The sequence below is a fragment of the Silene latifolia genome, chromosome Y, assembly GCF_048544455.1.
Source record: "Silene latifolia isolate original U9 population chromosome Y, ASM4854445v1, whole genome shotgun sequence".
Taxonomy (NCBI): domain Eukaryota; kingdom Viridiplantae; phylum Streptophyta; class Magnoliopsida; order Caryophyllales; family Caryophyllaceae; genus Silene; species Silene latifolia.
Genome location: NC_133538.1, coordinates 112125787 through 112153406, shown reverse-complemented (window position 1 = coordinate 112153406; position 27620 = coordinate 112125787). Strand labels below are relative to the sequence as shown.

Sequence of the window (27620 nt, the reverse complement as noted above, 5' to 3'; positions counted from 1 at the left end):
TTATTGTGCAATGAGTTTAGATTGGGTCCATCGTTGCACATCCATTGCACTCTCAAATCGCATCCAAAACTCAACTAGGGTTAGATTAGGATTAGTGAAGTTGCTAAAAAAGTGGTTTTCTGATTCAGACCTTGAGGTAGTTCTCATCAAACCTACTAAAAATAGGTCGCGAAAGTATGCCAGAATCCACATCTGCCTAATGCCATATTTTTCCTTAAGCCATCCATTCTCAGGCAACCCATGAAATTCAACTATTCTTGTCCAACTTTCCTCAAATTCATGTGGTTCCACATATTCACCCTAAACACATGAGTTTATCTCCTTTAAAAACTCGGTTTCTTTACATATTGAAGGCCCTACTTTTTCTGGCAGTTTCTTCAATATGTGCCACATATAATACCTATGTTTGACCTTATATTTCCAAGCTAATTTCATTCCTTCTTCTATCCCTGAATCTTCATCAGTTATCAGACAAATTGGATGACGACCCCCCATGGCATCTCAGAACTTATTAAACAGCCAGGCAAATGACTCTTTGCTTTCATTAATAATGAGCCCAGCACCAAAGATCACACATCTCTTATGGTGATCTACCCCCGTGAAAGGGCCAAATATCATTCTATACTTGTTTTTCCTAAAGTTAGTGTCAAAAGATGTCATGTCCCCAAATAGCATATAATTTTTTATACTAATAAGGTCAGCCTAAAAAATATGTGACAATCTGCCATGGGAGTCTACCTCAAAGTCAAAGTAAAACGATGGACACATGTGTTTTACTTTCATAAAATGCTCAATAAGCATTTGAGGATCACCTTCACTTAAGTACTTTTTAATGTCTCTTGAATTTTTTTTAAAGTCTTCCAATGATACACCCACATTCTTATACCCTCTGACATACTCTTTCAATATCCTAAAGGACTTAACTGGACCTAGGTTAAGCTTCGAGTTGTCAGCTATCAGTTTTTTGTGAATAATGTTCAATTCTCTCAATTGCGTCAAATGCACCATTGTTAAGGGTGTCTGTGGCATATGATTGTGACCTTCATCAAAATCATAAATTTCGTATTGACCCTTATCAATTCGCCTAAACTTAATCAACGCAGAATATCCTATCCTAGTTCGTTGCCTCCGTTGTTGTGTCCCCTTTGCTTCACAGTCCCCAGCCTTATTACACAAACATTCTTTATGCGTAATGACGCCCTTTGAATCTTTTTGTGATCCTAATCCAGTCACAAATCCACACTCTTTCGCATATGATCCATAAAACTCAATACCGAGCTGAAGAGTAGGGAATACCATACCAATATTAGGCTTAAGATGAATAGGATACTCAAATATTCGATTTGTGTTGCTTGAAGAAGCTTCTGTCTCCTCTACCTCCTCTTTCTCTGCATATGTGATGAAACTAAAGTAAGAAATATGTTATGTTGATAATTCAAGTAGACTGCCCCACCATTTACATTCAATTACAGACCCCACGGGTATACCACATCTTATTCTGTGTCTTGTACATGCATATAAAAGCATTATATGTGCATTAAATAAGCTCATATATGCATGAACTAGGTAAAATCTTGTTTCCTAATAAACAGTTTGTGTGAGGTTAATATACAGTTTGTGTGGCGTTAATATACAGTTCCCTTATTTTCCCCTTTGTAACAAAGACAGTCATGAAACAAAAGAGAACTTTGAATATACCTTGAATAAATTCAGAAGTCACAACCTCGGGAATCTCAACTTCAAGTGCAAGTGCAAACTGAGCTGCATTTAGTTCAATAATGGTCCTTCATTTGTAATTACATTTGAAGAAGTATTTAATAGTATTGAGCAGTTGTCATTATTGATGCAACAAGAAACGTCACAAATTAAATAAGTAATAATACAACAGTATAATTCATGAAATTGAGTCCCGGATTTTAACAAATGTAGGTGATTTTTCAATTTCTTCAACCTTAATTTCTCAATTAAGCCAATATGATTTACAAAATCACGATTTGATGCGCCTAAACAGGAATTTGATTCACATAAACATGAATTTGATGCACATAAACAGTCTCAAATGTCCTGATTTCAATAAATTTAGGTGATTTCTCAATTTCTCCAACCCTAATTTCTGAATTAAGCCAATCTCATTCACAAAATCGTAATTTGATGCACCAAAACATGAATTTGATGCTCATAAACAGGTTTTAGATGCACATAAAGAGTCTCCAATTTCACGATTTTAACAAATTTAGGTAATTTCTCAGATTCCCTAACCCTAATTTCTCAGTTTCCCTAATTTAATTGACAAAACCCTAAATTCAGAACCAAAGTTCATCAATCCAGAAAATTTAATCGATGAATCAAGCCCATTTTTAACAAATTTAGGTAATTTCTCAAATTCCCTAACCCTAATTTCTCAGTTTCCCCAATTTAATTGACGAAACTCTAAATTCAGAAGCATAATTCATCAATCCAGAAATTTAATCGATAAATCAAACCCTAATTTCACGAACAATCTAATACGATAATCAAACCCTAAATTCAACTAATTTAATCGACTAATTCAACTAATTTCACAAAAAAAGATCATCAATATCGAAATTTTACCTCGAATTAAAAGGCTCCATTGATTGAAGCAGCGTTGAAAGGTTGATTGTGGAAGAATTTATCGTTCAGAATGTGATGATCGATTGTAGAGAGTGAATTTGATAGTCGAAGAGCATGTCGTGCTGGTGGAAAGCTTTAATAGTCGGAGAGAGAGAAAGTAAGATGAGAGAAAAAGAAAATTTGGCAGAATGATGAGATTAGTCGGGGTTTTTTGGGGGGGGGGGGGGGGGAGGCACGTAAGATTTGGATTGGTTGACTTAATCTCAGCTTTGTGTATTATTAGATCAATGGTTGTTAAGTGGTTCTCATGATTCTCATTATATGGGTGGTTCTCACAGGTTCTCGACCTTATATATATATATATATATATATATATATATATATATACTATCCTCCTACCCTTATATACTCCACCCTACCCTTATCCACTCACCTTATCCACTCACAAAATCACAACACAATCCTCATCCAAGATTTTAGAAGAGAGAAAGAAGAGAGAAAGAGAGAAAAGAAAAGGGAGAATGGAAGACCGTCTTTTATCCCTCCGCCTCGAGATCGTAAGGTAAGACCGTCTTAAACTAGCTTATATATTAATTAATTTATATCGTAGACCCGTCTCGACCTTGACTCATCTTTGACCCGTCATTGACTACCCTTAACCCGCCGTTGACTGCCCAAAAATGGGTTTGACCGAGTAGATTAGGGCTTGTGTTGCTACTTTGTGTGACCGTCATAAGATGGATTTTTGACCCTCGTTTGCAGCCTGACCTAGGGTGGCTAAGGATAGGGGTTGTTGTGGGTAGTGAGGGGAGCACGGTGGTGGTCATGGGTGGTGAATTAGGTGGTGTTAGGTGGTAGAAAGCGGGCTGTTTTGGGAGGGTGTCAAGTTGTGTGTTGTTGTTGTTGTTGTTGTTGCCATGTGGGTGTTGTTGCGCTTGGATCTGGTGGTGGTCAAGAGTGCTAGGCAGGGCCACGATGCACCGTGGCTAGGCTAGTTGCAATGGTGCGAATGGTGGTGGTAGTTTTGGTGGTATTTGAAAGGTGTGTTGTGTATGTATGCGTGGGTTGTGCGGTGGTGCTATGTTGTTAATGCAGTTGTTGCTGGCCATTGGAGGTGCTGGCCGTGGACCACCATGGCTGGTGGTGTTGGCCCACGGTGGTAGCAGCAGGTGGTGGTAGGTGGCAGTGGTTGTCGTGCTTAAGGAGGGAGTATGTGTGGGTGTGAGTGAGTCACGGTTTGAGCCATGTTTAGTGAGGAGTACGAGTCGGGATTCGAACCATGTAGTTAACGGGTAATTGAGTCGGGATTTGAATTTAACTATATTAAATTATATATTATAATTTAATTAGATTAGGTTGTAATTAAATGTACGTAATTATTTTATTTAGGTGACGGTTGTGTTAGGTTCATATACCCATATTAGACTCATCTAATCATTTTATAAATTATTTATAATTTATATTTATGTGGATCTAGTTGCATGCATAACTAAATAAAAGAAATAAAGAAGAAAACAATGTTCCTTACATTGTTAAATGGTTCGAAATGGGCACAAGTAAGGTCTCCTACCTTCACTTGTTCTTGAGCTTAAATGTCAATGGAAGATCCTCCAACCTTGGTCTCAAATATAGAAACCCTCCTCAAGAAATTCACCCAAGATTAGCCCTTATCACTACTAAATATTATTTGCTAGATACTTATTTAGTAGTCTACCTTAAAAATGACTACTAATACTCATATATTACATTAATAATATTAGTAGTATTTTTTAACAATTTAGATCAAAAATTCTCAAGTTTTAGAGAAAAGAAAATAAGTATGAGAGAGGGATTTTCATGTATATTTTTTAGAGAATGATAGTGTAAAATAAGAAGAACAAAAATTATTCTCCTCTCATCACTCTTACCGTCCGAATGCTCTTACATAGAGCATTTTGGTTTTCTCCTATGTGTCTTATACAATATGATTTTGTGTGTAGGTAGTAGGCTAGGTAGTAAAGTATGTCATAAGATGTTGGAGCATCTTTCCAACAACAAAATGACAAAACCAAAAACTCAAGCATGCTACCATCTTGGACGGTACACTTGAGTGTATATGGGTTCATTTTCGTCTTATAATATTTGTCCCACAAATGCTTATAGGTCTTATGTTTAATTATCTTACATAATTAAATATTAATTCGATCATACAACAATTATGTGACAAATTAATAAACATATATTCACTCAGCTTATTGAGTAATATTTTACCATTATATCAACATATAATGGGTCCCATAATAGCTAGTTAGTTAAATTTACAACCTCTTGTAAATGTAAATAACTAATTACCTCAACCTCGAAATATTTATAAAACCTCAACATAATTTAGTAAATTAATATATTAATCCGCTAAATTGAATCTTATTTAATCACATTACAATAAGATACAAAATCCAACTCATAAATATAAATTGTTCATATTTAAGGAATTAATTAACTTGTATCAATATACAACTAATTAACTTTACTGATTAGGGCATCATCCTATAGGTGTGACCTTAAGGGATCAACTGACCACCACCGTCCTACGACAGTAACGTCAAACTATAGCAAGCCAATCGTTACCGATTAATGTTGATCAGTTGACTATATAAATGAATCATCCCTTACGTATTCTTAGTTTGAGATTTTAAACATGTGATCGCACTATTGTTGAGGACACATACTCCAACAATCTCCCACTTGTCCGAGACAAGTGTGCGTCACCAATTCTCTTGTCCTATTACAATCTCCCACTCAATGTAAGGTGTCTTGCAGGTCGTACTTGCATTTGATCATATCTTGATTGGTCTCCTCGATCTGGAGAGTAACTGTCTGACCGGAATTATCTACCGTAGATACCTTTCGAGCGTGGCCATGCATTTTTAGTTCACTACTCCTCGAGTGGCCCTGAGATTTTTAACAACCGTGAGAAGGGGGTGGACAATTCCTATCGCACTATTCCCTTCGTATAGCCACAGTTCATCATGAGCCAAAATATACTCATTTGACTTCAGTTACGACAGTCGTAAAGTATAAATCAAAGCCAATCAAAAACTTGTGCCAACTTGGGCGAATAGTCTCTAGTCAAAAGAATCGACTCATAAGAATACTATAGTAGCTCTCGCCACAACCAGGCTTTATGAATTTCTAGAACTCTATAAGCGGTCACTGCCCGACAGAGTGTCCTATACAGTCCGCCTATGTGATCGACTAGTCATCTCTTGTGACTCTATGGCACTTGAAGTTGCCATCAATTGCATCACACTCTAGCCACTTCGAGACGTCACCTCATACAAGCAATTAGGGGCCAATACTATGTTAATCCAGTTCACTTTATTAGGGTTCAACGTTGTCCTTACAACTTATTTGGATATAACAAAGTAATAAAAGAGTTTTTAATAAAACTCAAGCGATGAATGCATTATCACATATGTAAAATTGATACCATATCAATTACTACATAATCTATAATCCATACATAATATTGTATATAACTATACATCTCAACTCAATTGAAATTGCATAACTTATCATGCTTAGCCTATGAAAAAACCTTGGTTAGCAAGTTTTAGAAATACTTTGCACCTTCCCTAACCTTACTATATACTATTTCCCATTCTTATGAATAATCTTGTATTATGAGAACTTCTTTGAGTACGTGTCTAGATCCAATCTGGACATAGGTTATCTTGCCTTTGAATAACTCCCACTATCCTCACAGTGTGTGGAGATAGGACCTTTGGTTTTTGGAACGAACTACCATAGTTCCTCCAATTCATAAAACCGAATCCTAATATCATCCCTTCCTACTTGCATATCTCATTATTGCAAGTGTACTCAATTTCCGTTGTGTATATCTCATTGTTCAACTGCCTAGGATATTTCTCGCAGATATCCTCCTTAAATAATATAGCCAAGATGGTTCTCTAACCATCCTTATGTGTTTAGAATATGGTTTTTGTGTAACTCCTTGCACATAAATCCATCTCAATTCTAAATACTTAGCTTCTTATCTTTAGTACTTCCTGAGTGCTAACTAATGAACTATGTGGCTATATAGAGACTTCTCTCAAAGATTCGATTTGTAACTTTTCGTCATACTCCAAGTATAAGAAATTTAAGAATGGTGATACATCTTAGCATAATGAATTAATCCCGCAGCGGAAGCATGTGGATTCAATTTCTACATGTTCAATACTTTTGAACTTGTGAAGATTCTTATTAACATAAGAATGTTCATTTAACGCTAATATCCTCTTAGAACTATCTTTATAGGTCTGGATACCTTAGAGATGTATTATTATTCTCCTAAGTCTTCCATCATTCACAATGATCAATATGTCCCTTACATATAAGACTAGTAACATCATATTACTCCCACTAAACTCCATGTAAAAACAGAACTACTCGACAAATCGAGAAAAGTATCACATGACTCAGGACCAAAACATAAAATTCAACTCTTTGACATCTACTTAAGATTTATTCTTAAGTTTTCATCCTACCTTAGGATAGTTGCGATTTTCAAAACTCATGCAAGATGATTTAAAATCCAACTGTCAAATTATATCTGAATTCAATGAGGCGTTGTTGTTGCGTGCAAAACCCTTTGTCACCAACCAACCAAACTAAATAAATATTTTCATGTTTATGCTCATTTCGGACTTTTGCGGAGTTGAAACTAGATAAAGCATCTTAATAAGTTAAAGGTTTGTTACTTTCAAAAAATAACATGACTCCTGTCCACATTAGATTTCGAAGAAATAATTACTGATTTTGACCAAGAAGGAACATCTTTCTACGTCTTATTCTCAGTTTGTGGCTATTGAACATTTTCTCCCACTCTGTCTTTAAGAAATAATCCTCTTTTCTTAATAGACAGCATCACGAGCCACAAACCCTTTGTTCTCGTGATCATGTAGGAAGAGAGAGCACGTGTTTACTATCGAAACAAGTTACAATTTAGGTACCATGCCTAACCATATCTCATATGAAAAGTAGATGATTTCTTTAATCATGTTTTATTTTAGTGAAAAATTTAAATGCTAGACAATTTTATAACAGAAACTACCTCCAACTGTAATGTAAAGATTCAATCATATCATAATGAAAGTGAACTTGCGATACGATATCACACTCTTTTTCATACAGATAAAAGTCTTCACTTTATTGTTCCCCATTTTAACAAAGCACTTATACTTTGGTTTTATAATCTCTAGGTTAAATAATTTCTCTTCTTACCTCATTAAGTGGATACCAACTATCTACCTAGTTCGTTGGTAAAAGAGATGAAGAAATAATAACCTTTTCTGATTGAAATTGTATTCGACCATACACTTCGAAGTGTAAATATGGTGAATATCTTATTCTATTCACATCTTTCTTTGAGTACAAGATTCGCACATTTCATGAGATTCATAATCAAATGGTGTGGGATACTAGTCAAAACTAGTTTTAATACGATTTTCAATCAAGAAATGAGAAATAATTTGGGATCACCAATTTGAGTCTTATAAATATGACATTTTATTTCTATTTTGAATATAATTAACTTGATTTGTATGGTCTCACTATAAACTTAATCGTGGTATGTTGGGGCACGCCGCTTGTTTTAATTGCATATAGAGAAACCCTTTGCGTTTTATATAAAAACTTGAATTATATTCTTATTTAGAGTTAGTGTACATCATAACAATTATTGAGGTACATTTCTAAATACAAAACTAAAATGCGTACACTATAACACTTATATGTCCATGGATGAAATGACAACTACCCTAGTTCCATTCATGTAAATTTCTGAATTTAATCTTGCTAGTCATCACATGATAATGCCAAATATTATGAAATTCATAAATTTGTATCAAATACTCATGATGTGGTATTTGGTAATAATGCAATGTCAATGTCATAGATATTCAAGAAGGAATATGTTGAAGTCACACAACCAACTTCCTTGATATTTACTCATTTGGGGTTTGTCTCTATTGTAGTGCCTAACACCTTCTCTTTCGAGCCTAGTTCTATCCTTAACAATTAAAATACGAACTTTACTTCATATTGCTCCCACTCACTTCAAGAATTTCTATTTGATGAAGACTTTTCTTCATATAAATTCCTATTTAATCCTTCACGAGGATGGACTCTATTGTGGTATTTGGTCAATCAAAATTTCTAACAAATCAATTTACCAATTTAACATTGTCATGTTCTTAACTACTTAAGTGCTTGATGACAAGTGTTTAGGTTGTGCAATAGGACTTTTGAACCATATGTATAGAAGAATTATCAAAACATATTTTGACTAATCATTACCTTCTAATTATATTTCTTCACAAGAAATCATACATAGGTATGTTAGGAATTTAAGATGCTAATCTTATATGGCATAGGACAACTCCTATGGAGTTCTATGGAATAGAACGATTCCTATGGAGCTAGTCCACAACCTATGATACGGTTCATAATTAGAAAGATATTCTTTGTCGCTAGCAATAGTGGTTTAGCGGAGACTCGTGCTACAATCGAATGACATCACATATGAGTAGCAGTAATGAAATAGAACAACATTAAAAACAATGAAATAGTGGGAAAATTAAACATTCATCGTTATATCTAAAACATTTTATCATGTTCTAGCATTTATATAATGACCTCCACCCAATTATATAAATGATTCCGAAATCCAAATACATACTAGCTCGATTGTGGGACAACGGTCCCTCTACAACCTTTACTAATACAACTTGGTGGGTTAACCCTCTTAACTGATTCTACATTTGGAACTCTCGGTCGATAAATTTACGTTACGTTCATCTTTAGCTCGAACCTATTGCGGCTACGGTCGCAAAATACCTTCGTTGAGATCAACCAAATTTTTGAAGTGTAATAACTATTTATTACTGTGACACCCCCATATTTCAAGTGCCTTACCAGGACCACCTAAGGTATGAGAACGTCACCATCTCGGTCACCCGAGGCCATGATACTCAAATAGACAATAACGAAATGTATTTAAATGTTAATAAAGTTTAAGTGATACAAGCCAAACTCTAAAAACTGATAAAAGGAAATACAATGTTCTCAAAACTGTCAACTACTAGACAACTACAAAAGTTCGACACAGCGGAACACTCCTAAACTGCAACGTGGTGACTCATCCCAGCTATCCCATACGCATCGTCTCATACCTGCTCAATAACTGCTCACCACCCCCGAATGGATCACCACAGTTTTTAAAACATTTAACGGGGTCAGTACTAATTACACAAAAACAATGCCACAATGAAACAAGTACACAAACAGTTCAAACAGCTCAACACAACTCCAATCTCCATCTCCAATCTCCACACAACTGACTACACACTAAAGTGTGTAACCCTGCCAGAGTACCCATCGCAACAGGTACTCCTCGCCGCCATTGGGGGACTGCAGCCGTTCCCACCTAACCCCCGCTCATCTCCATCGAGCGATAAACCCATGTTCATTAATGTGCACATCCCTCCTGTGGCGGGTTCCACGAAGGCGGATCAAGGGCGTGAAGCCACTCCCGCAAGTGACCCCACTTAGCCAGGGACGCACCCCGAAGAACACAGACAGATAAACAGTAATCACAATACAACCTCAACAACCGTCTGAAACATTCAACAATATGAAATCACAACCATCTAAAACAATCAACAATCACTAACTACAGCACAATCACCACACATATGTAATTAATACTGAGTAGGAAAACCCTACCTGAAATGCAACACAAACAGCAGACGATCTAGCAGCTATCTCAAAACCTTACCTCTACGAACCCTCCTCCTATACACATAATCATACAATCACTACCACATCAACATAAACATAGAAAACCCCCAATCCCAAAATTAGGGTTTAAACAACCTTAACCAAATGCTATAAAAATGGTACGTAGGACTTACCCTTGACGCAAGGATCACAATGATACAAAGAACGATGAAATCCGACCTCTCTAGCTCCGGGATTTGCCAAGAATGCGAATAGGAAGAACAACGTAGTTTGCAATCTCTTTTGAGTGTATTAGGTTTATAAAAAGTGTGTATGAAAGATGACGGCGTAATATAAATACTAATTCGCATTATTAACAAAACCCGTCGAGATATAACCCGTTAACCGACTTACTCGATCGAGTAACTAACATACTCAATCGAGTGCCACTTACTCGATCGAGTACCAAGGCTACTCGATCGAGTACCCTACAGGCAGAACACTGATTCGTAAATCAAAACATGCTTACTCGACAGAGTAAGCCCCACTCGATAGAGTACCCGGAGACTCATAAAACCGTATTATTACAGTCTTCCCTCCTTCAAAAGAACTTCGTCCCCGAAGTTCAACCCATACTCAAAACAAACACACAAACTCGACCAAGACACAACAACATAGCTAAGAACTCAAACGAAAACCCAACCTATAAAACATGAACTCTCAACACCAACTCCACCAACTACGTCTACCTCCACAACATGACTCACGATATCGTATCCACCACATTATAGCCTCTCTCGACACTAACTCCATACACTAGCAACTACCATCCACAAACGCTGCTAGCTCCGTTTCACTAACATATTATCCCCCAGCAAATCCAAAACCAAGACACCCATAAACATCAAACGGAATGTTACATTCTACCACCCTTAAAAGGAACTTCGTCCTCGAAGTTTACTCACACTCATAACATCATCATCCAACTGTCAACACTATTAAAATATTCTCCCATTCCTAAACATCGAACTACTACAAGCACGGTCATGACCTTTAATAAAATCAATCAGAACAAATATCCATCCTTTATGCTACACCAACACTCTACTTCCAATTATACTAACATATGCACAACCATCAAAATCTCTTTTATCACATCCTACTCCTCTTAAGATGAATGTTACGTCCTCGTAACTCACTAATACTAAATCCTAGCTATTTCTTCTCATTATCCCCATCACCACCGCATGTCAAAGATAACCACCTATACTCTAAACACTTGCCATGCATATATCTAAGGCTCTCTTACTTAAACAATTCTCATAATTCAATTCACTCGTCACACCACCTAACCTATACCTCAAAATCTTTAGCTTAACCAAAACTTCAATTGTTCCCTATTACTGCCAAAATGAAATAATTCTCTATACCTGCACCTATCTCCATACTCATAACTCATGGTCCACAATTATTACATGCGCTCACACTAGATCCTCAAGTTCTTTTCTTTCATTACCGCAAAACTCATACACAACTTAATATGACACTAATTCCCAACACCCTACACTCACTGTCTCAACGGAATATTATGAACCATCTGTAGCTTTCAGATCATTACCACACATATTCTACGAATCACTTGTCATGACTATGTGCACGAATGCCTCATCTACAACAAGATCAATTGTACTGTAACAACTTCTGTCAACTGTGTCCCATCAACAGAATATCACTATACTATGACAACAACGAAAACATATACAACTCTCTTTCATACCATATTCTACCCTCACTCCCAAGCTGAAACTAGCAAGAAACATCAACAAACAAAACAACAGTCTATATGTCTAACCGAAACTCACAAGGAACAACAGTAAATAAACAACAATCTATGTATAACTAGTATGTACTTTCGAAAACTCGTATCGTAATCATCCCGCCTACTCCACCACAACCGATGACGGCATCGCAACACCGTCACCAACAGCCGCACCGTAGCACGAAAATACCTGCATCACAACACGAAGTACCGTGCCCGGATCACCACCCGAGGCATAACAACCACATCGATAGACATCACAACCACATACAATTCCCACAAACATTGATTCAGTATAATTTCCGGACAAGAAAACTTACTCAAAACTGCTTTACTAAATCACAACACAACATATTATGCGGAACAAACAGACAAGAATCTCATGAACGTCATCCTTACCATTTCACGGAATACACATGTATTATAAATACACATACAATTATAACTAGTCATGCCATATTAATCAAATTATAATCATTTTTTTATTCAATTAGGTTACTGTACTCAACATATAGAAAATTCAGATAACAACTTTATAATTATCACACCATACTACTTCTTGTGAGGTCAGAACCTCACACAAACATTTATACACATCATAGACCCGTAATCACTTCCAACTAGTCAATCCTGATCACGTAAGTTACCTCCTGATAAAGGTTACCTCTTGCTTGAGATTAACTCGTATGCCCCTCATAACACATTCTTCCATTCACATAACCAGCACCTTCTGCCATACATAACCATACAGCTATCACTCACTACCAGGAACCGCCTCCTAAGACTACGTCTTATACTTCCTCACAACCATACATATCAATCCGGCCTCTACAAAATCAACCTCTTTAGAATTGCTATCTTTCTTATCTATCATCACCCTTAACCACTAGTGACAACCCCTCAACACTGCCATCGTTCGGACATCAAGCCTCTTACACTCATCATTAAACATCACGGTTTCTTTCCTATCTTCGGTTAATTTCCCGAATAACGAACATCAACCTATCAACAAAAATTTACCTCAATATTCTTCCCAATACTATCCTTAACTATATCGTCATCTAACTCTCCACCAAAATCTCATATCGTGCAGATACTCTATCAACCTCTTACTCCCTTAATTCCTCAAAACTCATGACTAATCATGTTGTCATGAAACTCCTATATAACCATTAACTAACATATTCATGATCGCATCACGCATCTCGACGTCTCCTTACCTCTATATCACATAACTCCGGTCAACATTTTCTCAGCTTACTTTTATCCTTCTTTTCTCTTTAAACTCAACAATACCAATTAATAATTCGACTCCTTATTACTTCTATCTAACTCTTTAGTGCTCCGGTTACCTTCTCATTGCTCCAAAACTTAAATCCCATTATTTTTTATCGATATTATCTCACTCTTTCTTACCATGGATCTTCTCTTATCATGCTATCACTCACACTTATCACCAATCAATCTATACGGTTAGTCCACTCCATCTTTTTTTTTTTTAATCCTAAAACTCATTTCATACTGTTAAATGCCCAAGGAAATCACAAATTAGTTCCACCTCTTGATAAACCAAATTCCCCAAACTGAATCTCAATCAACAAATCCACATCGCTGCATAACTCAATCTAAGCTCTTAATACATCATAATTTCCATCTATCTACAACGATCTTTCCATTACATATATTCTTAACCAACCCGGTTATAACTCTCTCCCTTCATAATCCTTAACATCTCAAGTTGCTACTATCCACATCCTTCCTTCTAATCTTTTCATTCTCACGTTCCTTAGACTCACATCATCCCTTCCCCGCATTCACTTACTTTTACGTTACTCAACACACAATCATATCACTCATCTCTTCTCACAAAACCTACTCCATGCCTTAATAAGCCTTACCAATCCTTCTTTTTCTTTTTCCACTATCTATCACAACCACATACAACTCATGTCCTCCCCATCGAACTCATAATCACCATAGGTGCCACTCTTTACATCATAAGATTGGGTAACTTACGCATCAGGACCATTATATACGTAAAACAATGCATAACGAAGTGAAATAACACATTTGAATCAAACATAATATGCAACAAAGTCATAAGATAAGCATATGACCCAAAACAGGGGTCACTAGATCGAGTACAGGCCACTCGATCGAATGAGTGACTTACTCGATCGAGTGGGTGAAGGTCAGAATCACGTAAAATAAATTACCAGGACTACTCGATCGAGTAAGGGCTACTCGATCGAGTAAAAAGAGGTGCACTCGATCGAGTGGGGGCCACTCGATCGAGTACCCCATGCATTTCTCAACACTGTCCAATTTTCGTAAAACGGTCATAACTCACTCGTTTCTTGGTCGTTTTGGGTGTGTGACCTATCGTTAGGATCTTAAAAGAACAAGTTATCACCTCCAATTGGAATTATATCAAAATCATTTATACATCTCAGGTTATAACAGTTTGAAGACAACCTCTCTATAATCGAAAAACACAACTACTTGATTTACACTTCCAAACAACTTAAACAACAACAAGGTAGACAAAAACAACTCAATACTCATAAAATCAGTATCCCTATCCACATGTTACTATCTTCAAAAGCCACGGAACAAACAACTCAATGCACATATATGATTCAACTTACCCATCATATATTGCCCGCATGTTTTTATTCTATAACTTTATGTAAACAAAATCACAAATATTTGACATCAAGTCCTCTATTCACATGTTACTAGCATAACAACATTATAAAATCACTTTCATCATACAACATGCTTAATCATAAATCATATTATCATGCAAGAATTACTCTTCTTTTTCCACCAATTATTCATGCTCTTACTCAAACTTTCAGCTATATAAACTCGTACAACACTACCAACAACACATATATATATATATATATATATATATATATATATATATATATATATATATATATATATATTGTATAACTCAAACCAAACAAACTTCTTTTCCATATTTCTATAATGCCATATCGTAAAACAACTTATCATGCTTTCAATCAATAATGTATAAAATCACTTCATTATCATCTTTCTCTACACATTCCCCATTCTCCACATACATACATCGACCGATTCATACCAAACTTTGCTACAAATATGCACAATTCACAAGATAAACACATAGCGATCCCGACTCATATCCCATGGTGACCGGTTCAAAATTGTAGGGCGAGTTCGCGACTTTAGGACGTCTCTCATGCCTTTGTATTAGCTCCTACAACTTCTACCCCGGGTTTATTTTAATTGACTCCCTATGTTCATTAGATTCATTGGTTCCAGGTTTCAGGATCGTCACACTGATACCACTTTGTGACACCCCCATACTCCAAGTGCCTTACCAGGACCACCTAAGGTATGAGAACGTCACCATCTCGGTCACCCGAGGCCATGATACTCAAATAGACAATAACAAAACGTATTTAAATGTTAATAAAGTTTAAGTGATACAAGCCAAACTCTAAAAACTGATAAAAGGAAATACAATGTTCTCAAAACTGTCAACTACTAGACAACTACAAAAGTTCGACACAGCGGAAGACTCCTAAACTGCAACGTAGTGACTCATCCCAGCTATCCCATGCGCATCGTCTCATACTTGCTCAATAACTGCTCACCACCCCCGAATGGATCACCACAGTTTTTAAAACATTTAACGGGGTCAGTACTAATTACAAAAAAACAATGCCACAATGAAACAAGTACACAAACAGTTCAAACAGCTCAACACAACTCCAGTCTCCATCTCCAATCTCCACACAACTGACTACACACTAAAGTGTGTAGCCCTGCCAGAGTACCCATCGTAACAGGTACTCCTTGCCGCCAGTGGGGGACCGCAGCCGTTCCCACCTAACCCCCGCTCATCTCCATCGAGCGATAAACCCATGTTCAGTAATGTGCACATTCCTCCTGTGGCGGGTTCCACAGGAGGCGAATCAATGGCGTGAAGCAACTCCCGCAAGTAACCTCACTCAGCCAGGGATGCACCCTGAAGAACACAAACAGATAAACAGTAATCACAATACAACCTCAACAACCGTCTGAAACATTCAACAATATGAAATCACAACCGTCTAAAACAATCAACAATCACTAACTATAGCACAATCACCACACATATGTAATTAATACTGAGTAGGAAAACCCTATCTGAAATGCAACACAAACAGCAGACGATCTAGCAGCTGTCTCAAAACCTTACCTCTACGAACCCTCCTCCTATACACATAATCATACAATCACTACCACATCAACATAAACATAGAAAACCCCCAATCCCAAAATTAGGGTTTAAACAACCTTAACCAAATGTATAAAAATGGTACGTAGGACTTACCCTTGACGCAAGGATCACAATGATATAAAGAACGATGAAATCCGACCTCTCTAGCTCCGGGATTTGCCAATAATGCGAATAGGAAGAACAACGTAGTTTGCAATCTCTTTTTAGTGTATTAGGTTTATAAAAGTGTTTATGAAATATGACGGCGTAATATAAATACTAATTCGCATTATTAACAAAACCCATCGAGATATAACCCGTTAACCGACTTACTCGATCGATTAACTAACATACTCGATCGAGTGACACTTACTCGATCGAGTACCAAGGCTACTCGATTGAGTACCCTACAGGCAGAACACTGATTCGTAAATCAAAACATGCTTACTCGACAGAGTAAGCCCCACTCGATAGAGTACCCAAAGACTCATAAAACCATAGTATTACAATTACCCCACTTATCCAACGTCAAAGCAAGCACCCTGGTATAATATTTCAACACCGTATTGTACCTATATGAAATTGCGATTCATGGGCTCCTACTATTTGGTAAGGCTAAGTCTAAATCTTTTAAAAGTAAAGGCTTTGTCAATTTATTATCTATCAATTTAAAGTGAGCTAAAAGTTGAATTATTGATAATTATAATTGACACGGTCGATTACTCGATATGATATGCATGTGTTGTTTATGGCGATTTGGCAATGCATGCAACATATTAAAAGAAGTGCAAAGTAAAAAATAATTTCCTAGTATGGCCTTCCTAAAATAGAAAATCAAATAATCTATTACATATTCGGAAACCAACTCCTTTGGTCCCTTGAACTTCATGTGACACGCCTCCCAAGGCAAACACCGTCTTGACCGGAACTCCTTTCCGAATGGCTCCGTCTTTAGGAAACTCCGGAATTACAAAATAATAATAAAAATAAATGGCTATTCCTATTATACATTTGTAATAAAATTTAAATCTATTAAATTATAAAACGGTGATGCGAAATCACATTAAAATTACAACCAAATCGATATTCCCTTTCATTACGGGTAATATCAATTAAAAACTAAGGCCATACTAAGATAAAATTACATAATTCAAAATTATATAAACAAAAATGACATTCAATAATGAAATATAAAGCATTATAATATGTGATTAACATGCCAAATTAATGTGCCAAATCGCCCTACTTAAACCTTATATCGTATATAATCCGGTTTTATGGAAATGCGTGATAATAACTTATTAAAATCACAAATCAATACTTAAATCAAATTTAATTCCAAGTTAATTATCCTAACCTTCTTAGGACTCAAAAATTAGTCTTTTCTCAATTTTTGACTATAATTCAACTCGGTTTTCTATTATTGCTTATTAACCATCTCTTAATCATAACAATAATGAAATAATTCCCAATAAATCATAAAAATTTGAAAAATTCGAAATAACAATTTTTTAAATACTGGAATATTATAAATATTCAAAAAACTCAATAAAATTTTTCCCAAAAAATATTTATAATTTATTTCATTAATAAATCGTATAAAACATAACTTTTACCATTTAATTCCAAATTAAACCTAAAAATTATGGAAAAATCAAAATCAAAATTTTGAACATTCTTAAATAATTTCCAGAACCTGGAAATGGCAAAATTTCAACCAAAAATTTCGAATTTCATTTTATGACTAATAAAGTTGCCCTTTTATCGATTTTATCACATAAAAATCAATAAACATATGAAATCTATCAAAATTAATCATGCTACTTTAGATCTGATGTTCATATCAAATATACAACATTAGGGAAAAAGTTTATGCCATAAAATTTATTTTTGCTATTTTTGCTAAAAATAGTCACTATTTATATCATTTTAACCATTAAAATTATAAATCTTGCATAATAAATCACATTTATCTAAAATTTTACATACAATATGTAAAATATTCATGTGACATCATATTAAAATTTTATGGCATGTTTCAAAGTTTAACTATTTTTAGTCACTTAACCTCTATTTATGCCATTTTTATTACATAAAAATCATAAATCATGAAATATTAATCACATTAATACGAAATTTTACATAGAATACATAAAATATTCATGTGAGGTCATACTAAAAAATCACGTCCAATAGTGAAGCTTAACTATTTTTAGTAAATAAAAGTTCATTTTACTCAATAAAATGTAATTATTTCACTAAAAATTATTAAAATAAGCAATAATAATCCATAAATCATCAAAATGATCTAAATATGTTTTAGAACCAGAATATATTACATGCAAAATAATTTCGTGGCTTTATCACATAAATCACAAAATAACTATTTTTAATTAAGTTACATTTAATTCGGAAAAACTAAACCGATTATGCATGCAACACCAAAGCCCTTGATGCCAATTGTTAGGTTCATATACCCATATTAGACTTATCTAATCATTTTATAAATTATTTATAATTTATAATTATGTGGATCGAGTTGCATGCATAACTAACTAAAAGAAATAAAGAAGAAAACCATGTTCCTTACATTGTTAAATGGTTAAAAATGGGCACAAGTAAGGTCTCATACCTTCACTTGTTCTTGAGCTTAAATGTCAATGGAAGATCCTCCAACCTTGGTCTCAAATATAGAAACCCTTCTCAAGAGATGCACCCAAGATTGCCCTTATCACTACTAAATAATATTTGCTAGATACATATTTAGTAGTCTACCTTAAAAATGACTACTAATACTCATATATTACATTAATAATATTAGTAGTATTTTTGAACAATTTAGATCAAAACTTCTCAAGTTTTAGAGAGAAGAAAATAAGTATGAGAGAGGGATTTTCATGTATATGTTTTTAGAGAATGATAGAATAAAATAAGAAGAACAAAAATGATTCTCCTCTCATCACTCTTACCGTCCAAATGCTCTTACATAGAGCATTTTGGTTTTCTCCTATGTGTCTTATACAATATGCTTTTGTGTGTAGGTAGTAGGCTAGGTAGTGAAGTATGTCATAAGATGTTGGAGCATCTTTCCAACAAGAAAATGACAAAACCAAAAACTCAAGCAAGCTACCATCTTAGACGGTACACTTGAGTTGTATATGGGTTCATTTTTGTCTTATAATATTTGTCCCACAAATGCTTATAAGTCTTATGTTTTATTATCTTACATAATTAAATATTAATTCGATCATACAAAAATTATGTGACAAATTAATAAACATATATTCACTCAACTTATTGAGTAATATTTTACCATTATATCAACATATGATGGCACTACTACAAATCCAGGCAACTACAACGCCCCTTTAACAACGTTTATGCACGAAAATCACAATAGACGTTGTAGAATGTATGGCGCGATTTTTACTAAACTTAATTACAACGGGTATGGTTATATAATCGTTGTTATAAGTTTTAACAACGGGTCAAATTTGCACAACCGTTGTTAATAATTTGGCGCAAAATTGGCGCAAAGTTAGTGAAAATTAATCACAACGGGTATTTTTAAACCCGTTGTTAAAACTTATTTAACAACGGTTGTTGTTTTACAACCGTTGTTAAAACTTATTTAACAACGGTTGTTGTTTAACAACCGTTGTCAATACTTTCCATACTATAAACCACACAAACACAGATCAGATGAGCTACAGCCACAAAACACATACAAAACCTAACACAAACACAAACACAGCAAACACACTTTCTCATCGTCTCTTTCTCTCTTTCTCATCGTCGCTTTATCATCTCGCCGTCACTGTTGGTTTCATCGTCTCTTACTTTCTCTAATTATCAGGTAAATCTCGCCGTCACTGTTGGTTTCATCGTCATTATTTTATTTTTTTAATTATTTCATTTGCATGTATAATGGGTTTTTATCGATCATTATTATGTTGTTATTCGCTTAATTAGCTCGTAAAACAAATTAAATAAAATAAAACAAAGAAGAAGCAAGATGATAGAGAGGAATGCATGATAAACTTAATTAATAATTCATTAATATATATATATATATATATATATATATATATAAATACATAAATTAAAAAAAGAATTACATTTCTAAAAATGCAATTCTTATATTTTCATAGAGAGTCTTATTCTCTTCTATGATATCCCTCCTCTCCTCCTTAGCTATTTGGAGGTTTCGTTGGCCAGATTTCTATATCGTCATATAGCCGCAACAAGCTAACGCTCTGTCAAGCCATTTCTTTTGGCGTCCTTGAGTGCGGCTTGAGCATCCACAAGATAGCTCCTAAAATTGTCCTCGATGTGGAGCAACCGGCGGATGAAGCTGTTGTTGTTCTCGGTCATAGTAAGAGTTTTAAGGATGTAATCGTTCATTTTGTTGATGAACTTTGGAGTTGTTTGAAAGATTAATTAGGGTTTGGAGATTGTTTTAGCAGTTAGGGTTTGAAGATAGTGAGATAATGGAATGGTGGTTGAGATAATGTATGTATTTATACTAAGTAATGTGTCCTTTGAGTTGTTTTTTAATTAATATAATATATGCATGTTTAGGAAGTTGTGCCATAATCATCATATCTCCCTGCTTCAAATCTTATGTAAACCCTTCTCATTCCATATATTGTCCATTCATATGCAGGGATGGCAGTAATAATGCATGCATCGGAATTATAACGGGCCCCGTAATTATGCATGCATCTAGTAATATTTAATTTAATTTTTTTTTATTTTGTAAAAACAAACAACAACGGTTATGTAGAAACAACCCGTTGTCTTTACTTATAACAACGGTTATTTGTAAAGTAACCGTTGTTATAACTTTCCCACCAAAATTGAGTCACACTTTCCACAACGGGTTTTTATACTTAAAACCGTTGTTAATAGTTTTAACAACGGGTTGCTTAAGAAAACCAACCGTTGTTAAAACCTTTTACAACGGACGCTTTAACAACGTCCGTTATTTTATATAACACCGGTTTTTAAACGTTGTTATAGCCTGTATCTGTAGTAGTGTGGGTCCCATAATAGCTAGTTAGTTAAATTTACAATCTCTTGTAAATGTAATTAACTAATTACCTCTACCTCGAAATATTTATAAAACCTCAACATAATTTAGTAAATTAATATATTAATCCACTAAATTGAATCTTATTTAATCACATTACTATAAGATAAAAAATCCAACTCATAAATATAAATTGTTCTTATTTAAGGAATTAATTAACTTGTATCAATATACAACTAATTAACTTTACTGATTAGGGAATCATCCTATAAGTGTGACTTTAAGGGATCAACTGACCACTACCGTCCTACGACAGTAACGTCAAACACTAGAAAGCCAATCGCTACCGATTAATGTTGATCAGTTGACTATATAAATGAATCATCCCTTACGTATTCTTAATTTGAGATTTTAAACATGTGATCGCACTATTGTTGAGGACACATACTCCAACAGGTTGGGTAGAAGATTATTATTATTCGGATTGCTTACGGAGTATGCGAAAAGGTAGGTTTATCCTACTCAATTTCAATAATTTGTATGTTGTTAGTGGGTCATTTGTCATTACTTGCATTATATGAGTCGTATTGCATATCGTATTCGGGAATGTGTATCATGATAAATCGGTAAGTAGCATATTGTATGATATCTTACCTTTATGGTGTTTGTCATGTATATTGGAGGACATGACGATTTGTGTTGGTTACTTCTTGTTGAGGAGATGTGAGACGGTTGGGAGACCGTCTCACGCTCAGGTCGCCTCTTGGAACTTTCCACTCCAAGAGGGATGTGCACATTAATGACTTGAGTACGAAGGGACTCGTGTAGTTGAGACACGACGTCTGGCAGGGGACCCGGTTGGCTTTCGGGCCCGGTACGTCTGGGCGTGTCCCGGTACCTATTTGTGTGGTGTGGTGTCGTGGGCGTGTCCCTGCCACCGGTGGTTGTGGGTACGTCTGGGCGTGTCTCGGTACCGGCGTGGTGGTTGTTTGATAGCGTCTCATTCATATCATAGTCATGTTGCATACTCACACACTTTGTGTCGTGTCTCACTTTATTTATTGAAACTGACGTGTTGTGTGTCTGTGTAATTATCACCTATTTCCGGGGTGACCTGTGTCGATCCATATGATATTTTCGATAATATGGAGAGAAAGTTGAGTACAGGTGTTGCTTGTTGACATGATCGGGATACGGGCCGCGCTACAGACTTTGGAGTCAAGTACAAAGCCACTAGGTGGATGATATAGCCATAGACGAGTTGTATGTCATTTACTCATTTGTTTACGTTTATGTAATCACTAAACTTATTATTTATTTAAAGAGTTTCTTAATTGTAATTTCGATTTCATTGCCTCGGAAAACCAAGATGGTAACATTTCCTAATTACCTTGGCCGGATAAGAATGGGGTGTGACATCGAGGATTTATTAAATATGAACTATGCTTGTCTCGATAAACCATGTCCGTATGATAAGACCATCCTAGCTGAGGAAGTCTTCCAAAGAACTTACATGAATGACAGTCGATATAAGTTATGCTACGTAGTTACATGATATATCGACATTGAAGTAAGATCGGTATACGTTATAGTACGTATTTTTACATGAAAGATGGACTTTGAGCTATGGTTGAGATAACTAATACACACATTGTGTACAATAATGTGTGTAACCTATGGTCAGGATACTTTCGGGCTAATTTAGCACACTATTTCTTAAATTAATGCATTCTAACTATGATCGGGATAACATATGACATTTATTATACATAATAAATAAGTATATATAAACAATGATCGGTATAACTTTCCACGTCTTCAAATAAAATAACAACTTTTCAAAAATATCACAATGGCGTCTTTTCATTACCCTAAAAACCCCAAATCCTAAACCCTAAATCTAAAACCCTGAATAACCAAAAACAACCAAAAATTCAATATTGAACCAAAATTGTAAATTTGAAAAACAAAATATTTGAAATTTTATTTTATCGCCAAACATAACATTAGAAGCGATGCTCCAAAATTATTAAAAGTTAAGTGTATTGCATGTCAATGTCAGTATGTCCAACTCAGATCATACCAAATACGATTTAAATCCTTATTGCAATTGTATCAAATCGTTTTTTTTAAGTCAATCGTGATAAAGTTGATTTATTAGGGTTAATTGAATTTTGGTTTCATTGGAATATGATTATGATTACGTTTGTTCATTCGAATTAGGGTTTCATTCAAATTATGTCAATGTCAATTTGTTCATCAACTCAAGTTAGGTCTATTCGAACTCATTTTTCATTTCAATAAAGGTAACCGATTCATATTCGATTAGGGTTCAATTTTAATTGAAATAGGATAACTTATTTTCGAATAAGGGACCTTATTCAAATTAGGGTTACTGATTGACGAATTAAGGTCAAGTATTTTCGAATGAGGGGTTCAATTTTAATCCAATTAGGATAATGAAGGAAAGTAATTAGTGGCTCATATTAAGGCTATAATTTAGGATTAATATAAATGAATTACGTTTGAATTAGGGTTACTAGTGTTGGAATATGTGTCCTCCGACAATAATGCGATCACGACTGTTGATCATGATGATCACATGTTTAAGTCTCATTATAAAGAATACAATTGGGAAGTAATATTTTACTGTCAACTGATCAACATATATCGGTAATGATTGGTGACTAGAGTTTGACATTATTCGTCGTGCATTTACGGTGGTGATCGATTGATCCCCTAGGTCATACCTATAGGGCAACACTCTTAATTGATCATTTAATTAATCGTATAACGTTACGAGTTAATTAAATTACTTGAAAATTGACAGACGATTTTGGAAGTAAAATTTACGTATCACATTGAAATTGAATAAAATGAGATACGGTCTGAGTATTTGAATTGTATCATTACTCAGATGAAATTATGTTTAAAGAAATAATTAAAATTGAATGAATTATTATAAATACAATTTATTGTGATTTGTAAATTGGTAAAATATTTTGGTACAAGTAATTATGAATTACTAAGTCGATTTTTGTATATGACGTATTTTTATTAATACGTTGATTTTTAATATGTTAAAAATACATAACTAATTTATGTAACATATGACATGTGACATAAGACAAAATTGACAAAAATAAAATGGATTTCATTTTATGTATGTACCGAAATTAAGGGGAGGTTTTGGCTAAAATTGTGTTGTTTAAATTAGTGGAAAACATAATCATTCACTAATAGCCTACCCATGCAACCCTAGTTTGCATTGTGAAGGCAAACAAGAGCATGCATTGGGTCTCCTTTCTTCCCTCCTCTTCCCTCCTACACGGTTTTACCAAAGAAAAGGCAAAGGGTTTTTGTCTTATATTTTTTGATATACACTACATGCATGAGTGTGCATTATTCATTCATTCTAACTTATCAAAAATTAAGATTTTAGAAAGAGAAAATACTTCCTCTCCTATTCTCTCCCAACCGGTTTTTGGGAGATTAAAACCAAATTGTTTTGGGTCATTTTTCTACAAGATTAATATTGTACTAGTATCTATAATATTAATTTTAATTAAGAGAAAGTTTTGGGTATAAATCCTTGGGAGAGATCCTACACTTGGGTCTTAGTTCATCCAAAAGGGAAAGCTCAAGAACAAGAGAGAAAGGTGATCTCTCTTGTGCCCATTAAACCGAAAATCACAATGTAAAAACAATGTTTCTTCCTTATTTTGTTTTAATGTTTGCATGCATAAGATCAATCATTAATTTTATGACAAATTAAATTATAACATATATGAATATGTAAGTATATAGATCTACTTTTCCTTCAACTAGAATTGATTGATTGATTTTGATTAAGTTTCATATAAAATTTGATTTTTATTAAGCGAAATGAAGAGTTTGTTTAAGAGTAGGATTTCATTAATCGAATTAAAAATACGTTTACGATTTTGATTAATTGAATTAGGGTTCATCAATTTGATTAATAGAATTGAATTAGGTTTTGATTAATTGAAAGAAATTAGGCTTAATTGATTTTGACGAATTGAATTAGGGTTCATCCAATTGATTAATCGAGTTTGATTAATCAATTTTGACTAAGTTTTAACCGATTTTGATTAAGGGTTAATCGATTAATCTAAATGTATAAAGAAAGAAATATAAAAATACCCTAAATACAACAACAACAACAACAACAACAACAACAACAACAACAACAACAACAACAACAACAACAACAACAACAACAACAACAACAACAACAACAACAACAACAACAACAACAATAATAATAATAACATTAGTAGAAACGGTTATTTCATGTGAATAATTCAACTTAAGCCCTCTATTCTCATATTAATCTATCCTAGTGTTTAACTGAGATAAATCTCATCTTTGACGTCATTTAACTTGTATTGAACTCAGGCCACAATTGACCTTTTAATCCCAACAGGGCACCCTTTTTTATTCTTTTGGTTCCTTCTTTATCTTTTCTTTCTTATCTTTTATTTCTTCATCCTTCATTCTCTCTCCTAATTCTTCATTTCTTATTTTTTTTTGGTACGAATGAGGGGCGAAGCCCCGAAAAGTTAACTACTAGCTATTACACGGGGAATAGCAACCTCAAAAATATCCTCCCTAAGGATGGATCGCTGCTCGTTCGTCGGACTATCTAAATGGGCAGGAATGGTTCTCGTATATACGCCTTGATTAGCTAAGTGATCAGCCGCTCTATTAGCTTCTCTATAAGTGTGTTCCAACTTAACTCTCCAGTGATCTTCCCGTATCAATCCTCGGCACCTTTCAGCAATAAATTTTAAGTTGTTACTGCAGCAGGAGCTGGATCAGGGGCTCCCAAACCTGACCAAGCCACAAACTAAGTCCAAGCAACATCCACTGATCCACCCCCAACTCAACCAGTCAAAAGGTTCACCAGGTCCAGCTTTCAGCTGTCTATATGGCCAGCTGGAGGAGGCCTCAACTAATTCCATCAAAGAGTCTCAAACATCCAAGATCAACCAAGGAAAAGCAAAGGAAAAACAGCACAGAAAAACAACCAAGGAATCAGTCACATGTTGCTGAGAAGAGTTGATAAAGCATAAAGCAAACTTTCCATTTTTGGTGAGGGAATTGTAGGACTGTCTTGGAAAGACCACTGCTCCTTTTCTCCTCAAAAGCCTTCGTGGAAACGATACAAAAAGCCTTGACTTTGCTAGCAGCCAATGCAACAGTAACCTGTGCATAAGGAGACAACTGACAAGGACAACATTCCGTGCTTTATTCAGTCTGTTTTTACCCATTGTTGTTTTAATTTTCACCTAGTAATTTTATTTCCATCTTGTAATATATTTAAGACAGTTTTTACTCATCTTAGATTGAATCTTGGCCCTTGGATTGTTAGGTTTCGAGTTGTAACTCAAAGACAAGACCTATATAAGGACCTATGTCTCAACTGATGAAAGCAGATTAATTTTGAATGAAAAATTAGCCTTGAGACTTATCTCATTTCTTTCAAACTTGTGTTAAACTGTAGTTTGGAAACCTAGCCTGATAATTAACCTATGATCTTTGTGGTTAATTGATCAAAGTCAGTTTGGCACCATTAAGTTAAACTTGTGCCTATCTATGGTTCAGTTTAGTTGTGTTGAGCAAAGTTCAAAATTTAATCCTTTGTTCACTGTGGATTTGAGTCTGAAATTTGTTAAGTTAATGTCTTGAAGTTCCTGTGAATCATCTGTGGGAATTTAAGGCCTTGACTATATCTTTTCATTACACAAAACAGGTTCTAAACTCAAATTGAGTCTTTGTCTGCAATCTCAGGATTTCAGGCTGTTTCAGTCAATACTAAAAATATCTAGATTCCTTCTAAATTCATGAAATTTGGTACAGTTTTAGATCAATGTTAAAACTTATTTGTCACAAAAATTCAGAATTTTCCAAAGTCATTTGATATTTTTAAAGTGTCCTGCAACCCAGACTGCATTATTGCATGTCCCTAGGTTTTATATTTCTTTTTGGTATCAGAGCCAGGCTTAACACAATTCCACCTTTGTGTTAGTCTTGGGTTGAGAGAAGCTGTCAGTTCATTATCCCTACCTACAACAAAAACACAAAAACAATCATGAGTGAAGAGAGACTTGCTAGAATTGAAACCAGAATAGAAA

At 34.8% G+C, this 27620-nt stretch overlaps 1 protein-coding gene across 1 annotated transcript; it reads right to left on the bottom strand.

The window, feature by feature from the left end:
* Positions 1-26447, bottom strand: LOC141628745 (protein FAR1-RELATED SEQUENCE 5-like). The gene is made up of 4 exons (XM_074441843.1): positions 26317-26447; positions 1699-1784; positions 778-1388; positions 1-300 (listed from the first exon to the last, which is right to left on the bottom strand). Exons 1-4 carry the CDS (start codon positions 26445-26447, stop codon positions 1-3), a joined length of 1128 nt encoding a protein of 375 aa, XP_074297944.1.
* Positions 26448-27620: the final 1173 nt, after the last annotated feature.

Excerpts from the sequence above, each read along its gene's own strand:
- LOC141628745 (XM_074441843.1), bottom strand. The coding sequence starts at position 26,447 with ATGGAATTAGTTGAGGCCTCCTCCAGCTGGCCATATAGACAGCTGAAA. Across the intron at positions 1,785-26,316 it reads TTAGTTTGTGGCTTGGTCAG|GACCATTATTGAACTAAATG; the intron begins GTTTGGGAGCCC and ends TTACAAATGAAG. Across the intron at positions 301-777 it reads TTATTGAGCATTTTATGAAA|GGTGAATATGTGGAACCACA; the intron begins GTAAAACACATG and ends TCATGTGTTTAG.